Source organism: Heptranchias perlo, chromosome 28 (assembly GCF_035084215.1).
Source record: "Heptranchias perlo isolate sHepPer1 chromosome 28, sHepPer1.hap1, whole genome shotgun sequence".
Classification (NCBI taxonomy): Eukaryota; Metazoa; Chordata; class Chondrichthyes; order Hexanchiformes; family Hexanchidae; genus Heptranchias; species Heptranchias perlo.
The window spans coordinates 2,740,229-2,756,581 of NC_090352.1; the positions used below are offsets into that span (position 1 = coordinate 2,740,229).

Below are 16,353 nucleotides of genomic sequence, written 5' to 3' on the forward strand. Positions count from 1 at the left end.
TCTGTCTGTTTCTCACTCTCCATCTCTCACTCTGTCTGTTTCTCACTCTCCATCTCTCACTCTGTCTGTTTCTCACTCTCCATCTCTCACTCTGTCTGTTTCTCACTCTCCATCTCTCACTCTCTCTGTTTCTCACTCTCCATCTCTCACTCTGTCTGTTTCTCACTCTCCATCTCTCACTCTGTCTGTTTCTCACTCTCCATCTCTCACTCTGTCTGTTTCTCACTCTCCATCTCTCACTCTGTCTGTTTCTCACTCTCTATCTCTCACTCTCTCTGTTTCTCACTCTCCATCTCTCACTCTGTCTGTTTCTCACTCTCCATCTCTCACTCTGTCTGTTTCTCACTCTCCATCTCTCACTCTGTCTGTTTCTCACTCTCCATCTCTCACTCTGTCTGTTTCTCACTCTCCATCTCTCACTCTGTCTGTTTCTCACTCTCCATCTCTCACTCTGTCTGTTTCTCACTCTCCATCTCTCACTCTGTCTGTTTCTCACTCTCCATCTCTCACTCTCTCTGTTTCTCACTCTCCATCTCTCACTCTCTCTGTTTCTCACTCTCCATCTCTCACTCTGTCTGTTTCTCACTCTCCATCTCTCACTCTCTCTGTTTCTCACTCTCCATCTCTCACTCTGTCTGTTTCTCACTCTCCATCTCTCACTCTGTCTGTTTCTCACTCTCCATCTCTCACTCTGTCTGTTTCTCACTCTCCATCTCTCACTCTGTCTGTTTCTCACTCTCCATCTCTCACTCTCTCTGTTTCTCACTCTCCATCTCTCACTCTCTCTGTTTCTCACTCTCCATCTCTCACTCTGTCTGTTTCTCACTCTCCATCTCTCACTCTGTCTGTTTCTCACTCTCCATCTCTCACTCTGTCTGTTTCTCACTCTCCATCTCTCACTCTCTCTGTTTCTCACTCTCCATCTCTCACTCTGTCTGTTTCTCACTCTCCATCTCTCACTCTCTCTGTTTCTCACTCTCCATCTCTCAGTCTGTCTGTTTCTCACTCTCCATCTCTCACTCTCTCTGTTTCTCACTCTCCATCTCTCACTCTCTCTGTTTCTCACTCTCTCTGTTTCTCACTCTCCATCTCTCACTCTCTCTGTTTCTCACTCTCCATCTCTCACTCTGTCTGTTTCTCACTCTCCATCTCTCACTCTCTCTGTTTCTCACTCTCCATCTCTCAGTCTGTCTGTTTCTCACTCTCCATCTCTCACTCTCTCTGTTTCTCACTCTCCATCTCTCACTCTCTCTGTTTCTCACTCTCCATCTCTCACTCTCTCTGTTTCTCACTCTCCATCTCTCACTCTGTCTGTTTCTCACTCTCCATCTCTCACTCTCTCTGTTTCTCACTCTCCATCTCTCACTCTGTCTGTTTCTCACTCTCCATCTCTCACTCTCTCTGTTTCTCACTCTCCATCTCTCACTCTGTCTGTTTCTCACTCTCCATCTCTCACTCTCTCTGTTTCTCACTCTCCATCTCTCACTCTCTCTGTTTCTCACTCTCCATCTCTCACTCTCCATCTCTCACTCTGTCTGTTTCTCACTCTCCATCTCTCACTCTGTCTGTTTCTCACTCTCCATCTCTCACTCTGTCTGTTTCTCACTCTCCATCTCTCACTCTGTCTGTTTCTCACTCTCCATCTCTCACTCTCTCTGTTTCTCACTCTCCATCTCTCAGTCTGTCTGTTTCTCACTCTCCATCTCTCAGTCTGTCTGTTTCTCACTCTCCATCTCTCACTCTGTCTGTTTCTCACTCTCCATCTCTCAGTCTGTCTGTTTCTCACTCTCCATCTCTCAGTCTGTCTGTTTCTCACTCTCCATCTCTCAGTCTGTCTGTTTCTCACTCTCCATCTCTCACTCTCTCTGTTTCTCACTCTCCATCTCTCAGTCTGTCTGTTTCTCACTCTCCATCTCTCAGTCTGTCTGTTTCTCACTCTCCATCTCTCACTCTGTCTGTTTCTCACTCTCCATCTCTCACTCTATCTGTTTCACACTCTCCATCTCTCACTCTCTCTGTTTCTCACTCTCCATCTCTCACTCTGTCTGTTTCTCACTCTCCATCTCTCAGTCTGTCTGTTTCTCACTCTCCATCTCTCAGTCTGTCTGTTTCTCACTCTCCATCTCTCACTCTCTCTGTTTCTCACTCTCCATCTCTCACTCTGTCTGTTTCTCACTCTCCATCTCTCACTCTGTCTGTTTCTCACTCTCCATCTCTCACTCTGTCTGTTTCTCACTCTCCATCTCTCACTCTGTCTGTTTCTCACTCTCCATCTCTCACTCTCTCTGTTTCTCACTCTCCATCTCTCACTCTCTCTGTTTCTCACTCTCCATCTCTCACTGTCTGTTTCTCACTCTCCATCTCTCACTCTCTCTGTTTCTCACTCTCCATCTCTCACTGTCTGTTTCTCACTCTCCATCTCTCACTGTCTGTTTCTCACTCTCCATCTCTCACTCTCTCTGTTTCTCACTCTCCATCTCTCACTCTGTCTGTTTCTCACTCTCCATCTCTCACTCTCTCTGTTTCTCACTCTCCATCTCTCACTGTCTGTTTCTCACTCTCCATCTCTCACTGTCTGTTTCTCACTCTCCATCTCTCACTCTCTCTGTTTCTCACTCTCCATCTCTCACTCTGTCTGTTTCTCACTCTCCATCTCTCACTCTCTCTGTTTCTCACTCTCCATCTCTCACTGTCTGTTTCTCACTCTCCATCTCTCACTCTGTCTGTTTCTCACTCTCCATCTCTCACTCTGTCTGTTTCTCACTCTCCATCTCTCACTCTCTCTGTTTCTCACTCTCCATCTCTCACTCTGTCTGTTTCTCACTCTCCATCTCTCACTCTGTCTGTTTCTCACTCTCCATCTCTCACTCTCTCTGTTTCTCACTCTCCATCTCTCACTGTCTGTTTCTCACTCTCCATCTCTCACTGTCTGTTTCTCACTCTCCATCTCTCACTCTCTCTGTTTCTCACTCTCCATCTCTCACTCTGTCTGTTTCTCACTCTCCATCTCTCACTCTCTCTGTTTCTCACTCTCCATCTCTCACTGTCTGTTTCTCACTCTCCATCTCTCACTCTGTCTGTTTCTCACTCTCCATCTCTCACTCTGTCTGTTTCTCACTCTCCATCTCTCACTCTCTCTGTTTCTCACTCTCCATCTCTCACTCTGTCTGTTTCTCACTCTCCATCTCTCACTCTGTCTGTTTCTCACTCTCCATCTCTCACTCTCTCTGTTTCTCACTCTCCATCTCTCACTCTCTCTGTTTCTCACTCTCCATCTCTCACTCTGTCTGTTTCTCACTCTCCATCTCTCACTCTCTCTGTTTCTCACTCTCCATCTCTCACTCTCTCTGTTTCTCACTCTCCATCTCTCACTCTCTCTGTTTCTCACTCTCCATCTCTCACTCTGTCCCGGGCAGCACCTGATGCGTTGGCCGGGCAGGGTTCCGCGCATGCGCACTGGCGCCGCTCTCCGGTCGCAATATGGCCGCCGGGGGTCCGAGGATGAAAAGCCTGAGTCAGGACCGCGTCCCCTGACAGCGCCGCGACCCTCTCACCGACATGGCCGAGCGGAGCCCGAGACCGAGACCGAACCCGAACCCTCCCCCGCCGCCGGAGCTGGACGGTGAGTCCAACCTTCACCCGCCGCCCGTTAAAAACAGCGCGCTTCCGAGGCCCCGCTCGCAGCACCGGCCTGGCCTGCGCACCCTCCCGCCAAGCCGGACCACCCGTCGGGCTGCTCGTTCCTGAGGCGTCGGTCGCGTTTGCCGGTGTCGAACTGGGGTTGGCAGTTCGAGGGGAGAGGCAGGATGATCGGGGGGGTGCTTCGAACAGGCCTGCCAGAGCCACGGGCTCTGGCCTGGAATCTCCTTCTTCGGCCCCCGACAGCTTTAAGCCGCGCCTTCAAGGCTGGAGAGCTGCCTCTGCTGCTGACAACGTGGGCAGGAGCCACACTGGCAGCCCGCTCCCTCCTGTCACTGCAAAGCAACCGCTGTGGAGGTGCAGCCAGCCCCCCCCCCCCCCTTGCCCCAGACTGATGGGCTTCACTGGGCACACAGCAAACGACTTGTACTTTTTGTAACGTCATTTATTTTCTTAATTATACTTCTATGCCTTGCAGGCCCTGGCCATTATTAAACAGCAGAATAGTGCACAACAATGCAAGATTTATTAGGCACCTCCCAGTTTCAGGCTGTTAATCTGGAAATTGCCCCTTTGGGACATGGCACTGCCAAAATATTGACCCAGACTGGTCTCATGGAGGTGCATTGTAAAAACCTGGGGAGTGAGTTCCTCTTTTTTTTTTACTTGAGGTTTAAAGCCCATTGCTGTCTGTAGTACTGTGACACAGTAATGTGCATCCTGTAGGTTAGAGATGGGTAAAACGTAATGCTTTGCAAGTTGGGAGGAAGTATGACTGACTGGTGGCCCAGTACTGAAATTGCATAAACTGGAATTTACATTAAAAAAAGAGCTTGCTGCCCATTCACATGCCATTCTAATCTGGTAGGAAGCCAAATGACCGGGTGTTAATTTAATGTGGATAATGTTGCAGTGTTTAATCGTACAAAAAAAAACAGAACTCTGCGGGAGTCTGTTAACCTCTGGAAGGCTTTGTGACCAAGGTTATTTTGTGCAGAATGTGCCAGACACTACTCTTTTACAGTCTACTCTTAATCCAGAGACTTGTGCTTCAAATTATCTGCTAATTTGAATTTTTCTCAAGCAAGAAACACCTATGTTGTTTCATTTAAACTACTGGATTGTTTGATTTAAAAAAAAACTATGTCTTGTGAATTGAGGATGCAAGCCATTGCCCTGCCATACTAAAGGCACAGGGCACTTACACTTCAACTTGCTGCCCTCCCTTTCTGCTGCATTATTTGAACCTGGAGCTGCTCCTGTATATTTTTCAACCAATTTTGAATGAACAGGAATAGACTGTATTCCATTTTTGTTTGTCTAAATGTTGATGCATGAGTGTTTGTGGAATGCACTATCAGACTTAGTGATTTGAGCAGAAATTGATTGCCAAGTTCCGCACCCATGAGGACGGCCTCAACCGGGATCTTGGGTTCATGTCACGCTACACGTAACCCCACCAGCGAACAAATGTTATCTGTTTTTAATATAACGGGTCAGTTGCTGTCTTTTCTATGTTTCTACCTCTCTATCTCTTTTTTTTGTGTTTGTTGTTTTTTTTTTGGTGATTTGTATATTCTGAGACCTGGCAGGTAACACCTGTCTGTCTGCACACTGATTGCCTTGGCAACGGGCAGTTGAAAAAACTGTCTGTACTCACCAAGCATTGTTCTGTGAATTATAAATGCGACTTCATTTCGAGGATTTCATTTCCAAATCGTTCACCTGAGGAAGGAGGTAGCCTCCGAAAGCTTGTGAATTTAAAATAAAATTGCTGGACTATAACTTGGTGTTGTAAAATTGTTTACAATTGTCAACCCCAGTCCATCACCGGCATCTCCACATAGTGATTTGAAGCAGAGACTAAGTCAACGTTTAAGAATAGGTTAGATAGGTAATTGAAAGAAAGGGGGATAAAAGGAAATGGGAACAGACTGGGCACATGGGGATAGGATGCTGCTCTTGCAGAGGATAAGCACCAACTGGTTGAGCTGAGGCCTGTTTCCATGTTGTAATTCTATATCTCTCCAACAGTACACAATCAGGAGTGGGTATTTTGTGCCTGGTTTTATTTATTTTACTGCGGATGCTACAGTGTTGGAGAGTCTCTGTGATAGTGATTTGCCAGTTGTAATTACAATTTTTAAAAAATTTCCGAAGCAGCTTTAGCCGAGAAGGTGACAAATTATTTAAGGTAATAAATACCCATAAAAAGTGTTAGCTTCTGTTATCTTTCGGGAGAACCTTGCCAAGATTATTACCTTGTAACCAACAGTGAAAGAGAATAAAAACAAAGCTGATTTGAAACAGTCTTAAAGGCTGTTTGTACCGAGACATATTGCCCCTCTCGTCCCCACACACCTCCCATTGATAGTGACCCACCTCATGTCATTACCACCAGCATAAAGATTTATACGCAGGTGGTCATTTGATTCAGATTTTTTTTAAAAAGGGAAAGAAAGAACTTAACATTTATATAGTGTCTTTTATAACTGCAGGACATCCCAAAGCGCTTTACGGCCAATGAAGTACTTTTGGAGTATGGTCACTGTTGTAATGTAGGAAACGCAGCAGCCGATTTATACACAGCAAGCTCCCACAAGCAGCACTGAGATAAATGACCAGATCACCTGTTTTAGTTGTATTAGTTGGTTGAGGGGTAAATGTTGGCCAGGACGCTGGGAGAACTCCCCTGCTCTTCTTCAAACTAGTGCCATGGGATCTTTTGCGTCCACTTGAGAGGGCAGACGGGGACTCGGTTTAACATCTCATCCGAAAGACGGCACCTCCAACTGTGCAGCACTCCCCCAGTACTCCAGTGAAGTGTCAGCCTAGATTTTGTGCTCAAGTCTTTGGAGTGGGGCTTGAACCCACAACCTTCTGACTCAGGTGAGATTGCTACTAATGCTCCAAGGCTGGTACCTGTTGTAGATGGGTTTTGTCTATTGTGCACGTCTTAGATATATTTTGGCTGGGGCTGGATAAATAAACTACTGTAGCAGGTCACTAGTACAGTAGTACAAAACTACTGTAGTACAAAGGAAGGGCAGCAAGCTGGCGCACCAGCATTCTGTGCCATTGTGGCAGGGTATGGGGTTGTGTTCTCGGTTCCCAAGATACGGTTACTGATCTTGGCTATGTTCTGCGAATTGAGAGAAGGCCAGGTGTTTTCTCATAGGGAGGAAAAAATGGAGAAGTGGTGCATACCATATCATGGCCAATTCTAAACTGACATTGGTAGAGAACTGCCAAATGGTTGCTTACCCTTCGAAAGGGACAGTGTCACCTTACAGAAGGGAGTCTTGTCTCCTCTGGTGGGAACCTTAAAATTACAGCTAGGCCGTTCAGGGGTAATGTTGGGAAGCACTTCTTCTCACAAAGGGTAATGGAAATCTGGAACTCTCTCCTAAAAAGCTGTTGAGGCTGGGGATCAATTGAAAATGTCAAAACTGAGATTGCTAGATTTTTGTTAGGCAAGGGTATTAATGGTTATGGAACCAAGGCAGGTAGATGGAGTTAAGATCAGCCATGATCTAATTGAATGGCTGAATGGCCGCCTCCTGTTCCTGTGAAAAGGGCCAGTTGCAGTGTGTTTAGCCTGGAATCACTGGCTTTCCGTAGAGTTGCTTGAAAGTGTTTAATATAATCTTGAAATTACTACTCGTATTCGACACAGACAAAAAAAATTGCTTTGTGATTTCTGGATAACTGGATAAAGTAATGGTCTGGAAGTAGTGTTTCTTTTTCTGGGATGCTGTTACTGTGGGAAAAAAACTATTAAATGGGTAGAAATTAAATTAAACTGGGATTGTTCTCCTTAAAGCAGAGAAGGTTAAGGGAAGATTTAATAGAGGCGTCCGAAATTCTGAAGGGTTTTCATAGCGTAGGTAGGGAGAAACCTGTTTCCGCTAGCAGGAGGGTCGGTAACCAGAGGGCACAGATTTAAGATAATTGGCTAAAGAACAAGGGGGGGGGAGATGAGATTTTTTTACGGAGCGAGTTGTTATGATCTGTAATTCACTGCCTGAAAGGGTGACGGAAGCAGATTCATTAACAATTTTCAAAAGGGAATTGGATATACTTGAAACAGAGAAAATTGCAGGGCTGTGGGGGGAAAGGCAAGGGACTAGGACTAATTGCTTAGCTCTTTCAAAGAGAAGGCACGGACACAATGGGCCGAATGGCCGCCTTCTCTGTTCTATGATTCTATAAATGTCAGCTACCTACTAATATACGAATAATCTTCCGTTAGTGTGCACTTCCTGTCTGTTTTCCAAAATAAATTCCTGTGTCCACATTTGTAATGGGAAATGCTTATGTAAACATGTCACGCTGTAATTACACCCTCCTGCCCACTGGAGGTCCTGCAGTGCCACCACTGGGAACCAGGATGTAATTACAGCACATTATTTTACATAGGCAGTTTCCATTATATATGTGGATATTGGAATTTATAATGGAATATAAAAATGACAATGCATGACTTGGGTGTGTAATTTGGAAATTAATTTCAATATAAATAAGTGTGAGGTGGTGTATTTTGCTAAGAAGAATAAGGAGGCCACATACTGCTTGGGTAATCTAAATGGGATGGAAGAGCAAAAGGATCTAGAGGACAGACACACCACTAAAAGGTTAAAAAGGCAAACAAAGCACTGGGGTTCATTTCTAGAGGGATAGAATTGAAAAGCAGAGAAGTTATGTTAAACTTGTATAGAACCACAGTTGGAGTACTGTGCACAATTCTGGTCTCCATTTTATGAAAAGGATGTAGAGGCACTGCGGAAGGTGCAAAAAAGATTTATCAGAATGATACCAGAACTAAGAGGATATACTTTTCAGGAAAGGCTGAACAGGCTGGGGCTCTTTTCTCTAGAAAAGAGAAGGCTGAGGGGTGACCTGACAGAGTTTGATAGGGTAGACGTAGAGAAAATGTTTTCACTTGTGGGGGAGACCAAAACCAGGGCCATAAGTATAAGATAGTCACTAATAAATCCAATAGGGTATTCAGGAGAAACTTCTTCACCCAAAAATTGGTAAGAATGTGGAACTCGCTACCACAAGGAGTAGTTGAGGCGAATAGCATAGATGCATTTAAAGAGAAGCTAGATAAGTACATGAGGGAGAAAGGAATAGAAGGATATGCTGATAGGGTTAGATGCAGAGGGGTGGGAGGAGGCTCGTGTGGAGCATAAACATCGGCGTAGACCAGTTTGACCGAATGGCCTGTTTCTGTGCTGTGGACTCGATGTAACTCTGTGACTTTAAAATGGGGGCTGAATTATACCTGCTTACGCTGGTCCAATCATCCTCAGCCTGTTAACTTTGCTTCACCTGAAGATTGCACCTAGCCTTCTCGTGTGCAGTGATGCAGGAGATCGACTGGTATGTAATAAAATTTTGGCAGTTTGTGGGTTTCTTTCCACTCTTGCTGAAGATCTTGTAGTTATAGCGATATCTTACTTTATTCTCCACTTCTCCATCTCTAAAGTGCAAATGCTTGAGCTGCTAGGGGTTGGAATACTCTTATCTTGGTTATATATTTGCTGGGTAAACACTGATCTTCACGTTAGTGGATAGTGCCACATTAAAATATTAAGTAGAGCCTAAATCTTTTTTTGTCTGTGCGGATTATCTTCTTGGTGAACTTTAAGGGGAAAGTACCTAAAGGCAAATGGAGAGGGTGGGGAAGGTGGAACAAAGACGTAAGACTGTCAAGCTTGCCTATTTCTTTACCCTGTGGCAGGATTTTACACGCCTGCTAATATCCCTAATCTCCATAATGACACCTATTTTTTTTCCCCCAGCCCCCCACTTTTAAAAAAAAACTTTTGACTGTCCCTTTCAACAGCCCTTATTTTTAACAGATGTGTCCTTTTCATTTAGTGTATAATTGCCGAGAGGTGGTAGTAATAATAGTAATGTCACAATGTGACCTAGAAATAGAAGTACAGAGAAGGCTGGTGGAAATAAATGCTCCTTCTATGCCACGGTCATATGCCATGGTCACACGTCACGCCCTGGCAGACAGGGTGGGGTCCTGCTTCTAGAACTAGAAACAATACTGAGGTGAACCACAACCCTCAAATGACCTGGAATGTTTAATAATAAATGCATTCAACCTCTTGTCATTATACACACTGTTACTTCTGAAGTCCTATAGTCAGTTACTTTACCAATGCTGCAATAAACTGCAGGCAGGTTTCGAGACATCGTGGCAATTCAATGGCTAAAACTGAATCATTTTCTGCATGTAACAGATGTACTTGTTTTTGCAAAGACATGGTCAACTACTGCACTGTGTGCAATAACCTAGGCCAGTACAAATGCATCTATAAATCAGACTGTGTCTTAGATGTGTTTCGTCAAACTGAAGGCATTTGATTGTCATGTAACTGTACCATACTATTATGGAGTGAGCGTTTGGGAGCGTTCCCACCTCTGAATCAGAAGGTGCAGGGTTCAAACTCGGCTCCAGACGGCCCCGGCGAGTGGGGGCCGGGGCTCCAGACGGCCCCGGCGAGTGGGGGCCGGGGCTCCAGACGGCCCCGGCGAGTGGGGGCCGGGGCTCCAGACGGCCCCGGCGAGTGGGGGCCGGGGCTCCAGACGGCCCCGGCGAGTGGGGGCCGGGGCTCCAGACGGCCCCGGCGAGTGGGGGCCGGGGCTCCAGACGGCCCCGGCGAGTGGGGGCCGGGGCTCCAGACGGCCCCGGCGAGTGGGGGCCGGGGCTCCAGACGGCCCCGGCGAGTGGGGGCCGGGGCTCCAGACGGCCCCGGCGAGTGGGGGCCGGGGCTCCAGACGGCCCCGGCGAGTGGGGGCCGGGGCTCCAGACGGCCCCGGCGAGTGGGGGCCGGGGCTCCAGACGGCCCCGGCGAGTGGGGGCCGGAGCTCCAGACGGCCCCGAATTCTGGGTTGACATCCACCGGGATTCTCATGTCCAGTGGGAGTGGGTGGCCCCTCCCTCATTGTATGTGTTGTGGGAGCCCATAAAACCCTCCCGCTGTATAGGATTAATCCCCCCCCACCCCACCTCCATCGCCTGGTATACAGATGGTTACGGCTATGGAAGGAGCGTTCAGACTGTTAATCAGCCTGCGAATCCTTAGATTACTTCACACTATTCTCCAAGGGAATTGTGAAAATATGAAAACAACCACCTCACTGTTATAACTGATTTAAAATCCAGCTCAGTACTCCGTCACTCAGCTTGCTTGGTTTGTGAGTATGGCTTCATTGTTTGCTTCTTTCAACTTTAAGTTGTTGGTATTCAGTCTCAGATTCAGGAGAGTGTTTCATTGTACATAACCTTCTTCAAATGTTACTGCCAATATTTACAGCTCCCCACAAGTAATGCATAGAACAAAATCGCATCAGAGATCAAGAAAACACATGGTCTGCATTTCCTGCTCAAAACTTCATCCAGCTAATTTTTTTTAGTAATCTCTCCAGAGGGTGGAATTTCATCCCTTGCTGGCTCTACCAGTTCTTTTGGTTTAAATCCTATTTCTTTTGTTCTCTGCTTTCTATTTATATTGTTTTTGTTCCCCGTTCCCCTCCTCCCCCCCCCCCCCCCCCCCCCCAACCCCCCAGTTCCTGAAAGCGTTGTCTCACATGAGCTCAGTTAGTTAGTGTTGACTGATGATTCCCCGCCTCGTGTGGTGCTACTGAACCTCTGGTCATCTGGTCCTCTTCAAGCTTCAACACACAGGCACTTTTCAGCAAGGATCACTAGATAGCAATCAAGTGTAAAGTCTGGCTGGTATAACGGAGCTGTTTAAAATGATTGAAGGCTTTGATAGGGTAGATAGAGAGAAACTGGTGGGGGAGTCCAGAACAAGTAGACATAATAAAATTAGAGCTAAGCTGTTCAGGGGTGATGTCAGGTAGTACTTCGCAGAAAGGGTAGTGGAAAGAGTTGAGCCATTCATCGCCAGATCTGTCTGGACCACATAAAGCACTATTGGGTCCTGCTCTCCTCTGCCAAAATTGCTCACTGTTCCAGGATCATCCTGGAATGCAAAGATAACCCCTGGCTTCTCTCCACTACAAACTGTCTTCTTAAACCCCTCTCCTCTGCTGTTTCACCCTCATCTCCAACAAGAAGTGCAAGGAGCCCATGGACTACTTTGTCACTAAGATTGAGACCATCCATTCAGCTGCCTCTGCCGCTCCCCTCCCTTCTCCTAGCCCACCAAGCCAAACTTCCCCTACGGTTCCCCCCGCCCTATCCCTGAACTTGCATCTTTCTCTAGTTTCTCTCCTCTCTCCCCTCATCCCCTCTCCGAGCTCATCTTGACCATGGGACCCACTTCCTGCTCCTCGACCCTATTCTCACCAAACTGCTGACCACCCAACTTCCATTCCTGGCCTCCATGTTAGCTGATATTGTAAACTGTTCCATCTCCTCTGGTACTGTGTCCCTCCCCTTCAAATCTGCCCCCTCCTCAAAAAAAAAACATCCTTGACCTCTCTGTCATTGCAAACAACTGCCCCATCTCCAACCTCCCTTTCCTCTCCAAAGCCCTTGACCGTATTGTCGCCTCCCAAAACTGTGCCCATCTTTCCCGCAACTCCATGTTTGAAAACTTCCAATCAGGTTTCCGCCCCTGCCACAGTACTGAAACGGCCCTTATCAAAGTCACAAATGACATCCTATGTGACTGTGACCGTGGTAAACTATCCCTCCTCATCCTTCTCGACCTGTCTGCAACCTTTGACATGGTTGATCATATCATCCTACTCCAGTGCCTCTCCTCCGTCATCCAGCTGGGTGGGACTGCATTCACCTGGCTCCATTCTTATCTGTCCATTCATACCCAGAGAATCAACTGCAATGGTTTCTCTTCCTGTTACCTCTGGAGTCCCCCAAGGATCTATCCTTGACCCCCTTTTTCTCATCTACGTGCTGCCTCTCAGCAATATCATCCAAAAACATGTCAGGTTCCACATGTACACTGATGACACCCAGCTCTACCTCACCACCACTTCCCTCGACCCCTGCACTGTCTCTGATTTGTCACACTGCTTGTCCGACATCCAGTACTGGATGAACAAAAATTTCCTTCAACTAAATGTTAGGAAGACCGAAGCCATTGTCTTCGATCCCCACCACAAACTCTGCTCCCTAGCCCCCAACTCCATCCCCCTCCCTGCCCACTGTCTGAGGCTGAGAGAGAAGAAAATATTCTAGAACTTTAGATATGAAAGGGAGATAGAACAGTAGGGGTGCTGAGGCTGGGTTTTTGAGGTGTAGGGTGGCAATGGCGGTTTTGAAGGAATTAGAGACAGTTTGATGTTGGGGAGCTTGGTGCTGAGGAAGAGAATTGGATGCTGGAACAGGAGGGATTGAAGGAATAGATGATGGACTTGATGAGAAACTGCTGTGTGGTGGAGAGGGGGGGTTTGGTTTGGAGAAGAGGAGGGCCTATAGTTGGGCACCGTAGGGGAGGGAGGTAGTTTGCAGACGGCCTCAGTTAACCACCCTCCTGCCATCCCAGTTAACTGTGAATTGGACATGGCATCTCCCTAGTATTTGTAGTTCAGTTTTGCATGAGGCACTGTGCTCACCAACTGAGCGCTTGGGTAAGCTTTGTGTTTTTTAATGTGTACCTGTTAACAGCCCAGGTTGCAAACTTAATTTCAGCATTTCAGCATTTCTGCTTTTCAAATTACGCTTTATTTGCTAGAGCCTGGATGAAAGTATACAGGGATGTGACGGGATGTGATATTAACTGTGCACCATGTTTGACCAAGACCACCCAGCCTGTTTCATGCTGTATGCAAAAATATATACACCTGTCCATACAGAAAATAATTATTGTGCTGTTACAATGCTGGAGAACTGTGTATGATATACAAAACTTGCCTGTTGTTAATGGCAACAGTGGTAACTTAATTGACCTGAGGGTTTTTGAAGAAACATGAGGGCAGATAATACTGTGCCAAAACAGCTCAGTGTAAGCTATAATATGAGGTCAGCCCCTTGAGGACTGTTGGGAAAAGTTAATGGGTGTGGGCACTTAAAGGTAAGTTGCTGCGTAAGGGGGCTAAAAAGTTTCATCCTTAGAAAAGCTGATTTTTTTTTGAAAAAAAAATTTTTTTTTATTCGTTCATGGGATGTGGGCGTCGCTGGCGAGGCCAGCATTTATTGCCCATCCCTAATTGCCCTTGAGAAGGTGGTGGTGAGCCGCTGCCTTAAACCGCTGCAGTCCGTGTGGTGAAGGTTCTCCCACAGTGCTGTTAGGAAGGGAGTTCCAGGATTTTGACCCAGCGACGATGAAGGAACGGCGATATATTTCCAAGTCGGGATGGTGTGTGACTTGGAGGGGAACGTGCAGGTGGTGTTGTTCCCAAGTGCCTGCAGCTCTTGTCCTTCTAGGTGGTAGAGGTCGCGGGTTTGGGAGGTGTTGTCGAAGAAGCCTTGGCGAGTTGCTGCAGTGCATCCTGTGGATGGTACACAGTGCGCCGGTGGTGAAGGGAGTGAATGTTTAGGGTGGTGGATGGGATGCTAATCAAGCGGGCTGCTTTGTCCTGGATGGTGTCGAGCTTCTTGAGTGTTGTTGGAGCTGCACTCAGCCAGGCAAGTGGAGAGTATTCCATCACACTCCTGACTTGTGCCTTGTAGATGGTGGAAAGGCTTTGGGGAGTCAGGAGGTGAGTCACTCGCCTCAGAATACTCAGCCTCTGACCTGCTCTTGTAGCCACAGTATTTATATGGCTGGTCCAGTTAAGTTTCTGGTCAATGGTGACCCCCAGGATGTTGATGATGGGGGATTCGGCGATGGTAATGCCGTTGAATGTCAAGGGAGGTGGTTAGACCCTCTCTTGTTGGAGATGGTCATTGCCTAGCACTTATCTGGCGCGAATGTTACTTGCCACTTATGAGCCCAAGCCTGGATGTTGTCCAGGTCTTGCTGCATGCGGGCTCGGACTGCTTCATTATCTGAGGGGTTGCGAGTGGAACTGAACACTGTGCAATCATCAGCTAACATCCCCATTTCTGACCTTCTGATGGAGGGAAGGTCATTGATGAAGCAGCTGAAGATGGTTGGGCCTAGGACACTGCCCTGAGGAACTCCTGCAGCAATGCCTTGGGGCTGAGATGATTGGCCTCTAACAACCGCTACCATCTTCCTTTGTGCTAGGTATGACTCCAGCCACTGGAGAGCTTTCCCCCTGATTCCCATTGACTTCAATTTTACTAGGGCTCCTTGGTACCACACTCAGTCAAATGCTGCCTTGATGTCAAGGGCAGTCACTCTCACCTCACCTCTGGAATTCAGCTCTTTTGTCCACGTTTGAACCAAGGCTGTAATGAGGTCGGGAGCCGAGTGGTCCTGACGGAACCCAAACTGAGCATCGGTGAGCAGGTTATTGGTGAGTAAGTGCCGCTTGATAGCACTGTCGACGACACCTTCCATCACTTTGCTGATGACTGAGAGTAGACTGATGGGGTGGTAATTGGCCGGATTGGATTTGTCCTGCTTTTTGTGGACAGGACACATCTGGGTAATTTTCCACATTGTCGGGTAGATGCCAGTGTTGTAGCTGTACTGGAACAGCTTGGCTAGAGGCGCAGCTAGTTCTGGAGCACAAGTCTTCAGCACTACAGCCGGGATGTTGTTGGGGCCCATAGCCTTTGTTGTATCCAGTGCACTCAGCCGTTTCTTGATATCACGTGGAGTGAATCGAATTGGCTGAAGACTGGCTTCTGTGATGGTGGGGATATCGGGAGGAGGCCGAGATGGATCATCCACTCGGCACTTCTGGCTGAAGATGGTTGCAAGTGTTTCAGCCTTGCCTTTTGCACTCACGTGCTGGACTCCGCCATCATTGAGAATGGGGATGTTTGCAGAGCCGCCTCCTCCCGTTAGTTGTTTAATTGTCCACCACCATTCACGACTGGATGTGGCAGGGCTGCAGAGCTTTGATCTGATCCGTTGGTTGTGGAATCGCTTAGCTCTGTCTATAGCATGTTGCTTCCGCTGTTTAGCATGCATGTCGTCCTGAGTTGTAGCTTCACCAGGTTGGCACCTCATTTTTAGATATGCCTGGTGCTGCTCCTGGCATGCTCTTCTACACTCCTCATTGAACCAGGGTTGATCCCCTGGCTTGTTGGTAATGGTAGAGTGAGGAATATGCCGGGCCATGAGGTTACAGATTGTAACCTCTTATTAACTTTTCTAAAGGTGACATGGGCAAAAAATTGACAGGCCAAAAGCAAATAACTGCAAACTCAATATTGAGTCACAAAACTGAACCTATGGGCAAATGATGGGGCAGCACAGGCCCTGACCTGTTTTGTGGCTTTGCTGCTGCATGAGGTGGGTGTGAAGAGGTCATTCACCTGACAGGATGGTAGAAGCTGGCAGCTCAGGTGAATTTTGTATCGTATCTGCAGGAACAGATATGGTATTCTTATAAGGAACCTGGCAAGTTAAGATGACTGAATAGTAGCATGTACCAGATACAGGAATCCACGTCACAAAATGCTGCCTTTCAGCATGTCTCACATTTATTGCTCACTCATGCAAAGCCTTCACACAATCTTACAGCTCTTTCACTCATGTATGCCGCTACCTCGGTACTCAAACCTACAGTGGAAACCTGCCCATTCGCACATCATCCAGGGGTTTACACACTGAACCGTTGTAACACAAATGGGGTCATTTATTGATGCTCAGGTTTGACATATGACAGCTATCATTGGCCTCT

The 16,353-nt window shown here is 47.2% G+C and overlaps 1 protein-coding gene across 2 annotated transcripts in view; it reads left to right on the plus strand.

Annotated features, from left to right (window-relative positions):
• The first annotated feature begins 3,458 nt into the window (after positions 1-3,458).
• Positions 3,459-16,353, plus strand: part of rabep1 (rabaptin, RAB GTPase binding effector protein 1) — a 124,919-nt gene continuing 112,024 nt past the window's right edge. For both annotated transcript variants that reach the window (XM_068007915.1, XM_068007917.1), the window contains exon 1: positions 3,459-3,622. In XM_068007915.1, coding sequence (XP_067864016.1) covers positions 3,559-3,622 — 64 coding nt within the window. In that variant the 5' untranslated portion in view covers positions 3,459-3,558. The remainder of the gene's footprint in view (positions 3,623-16,353) is intronic.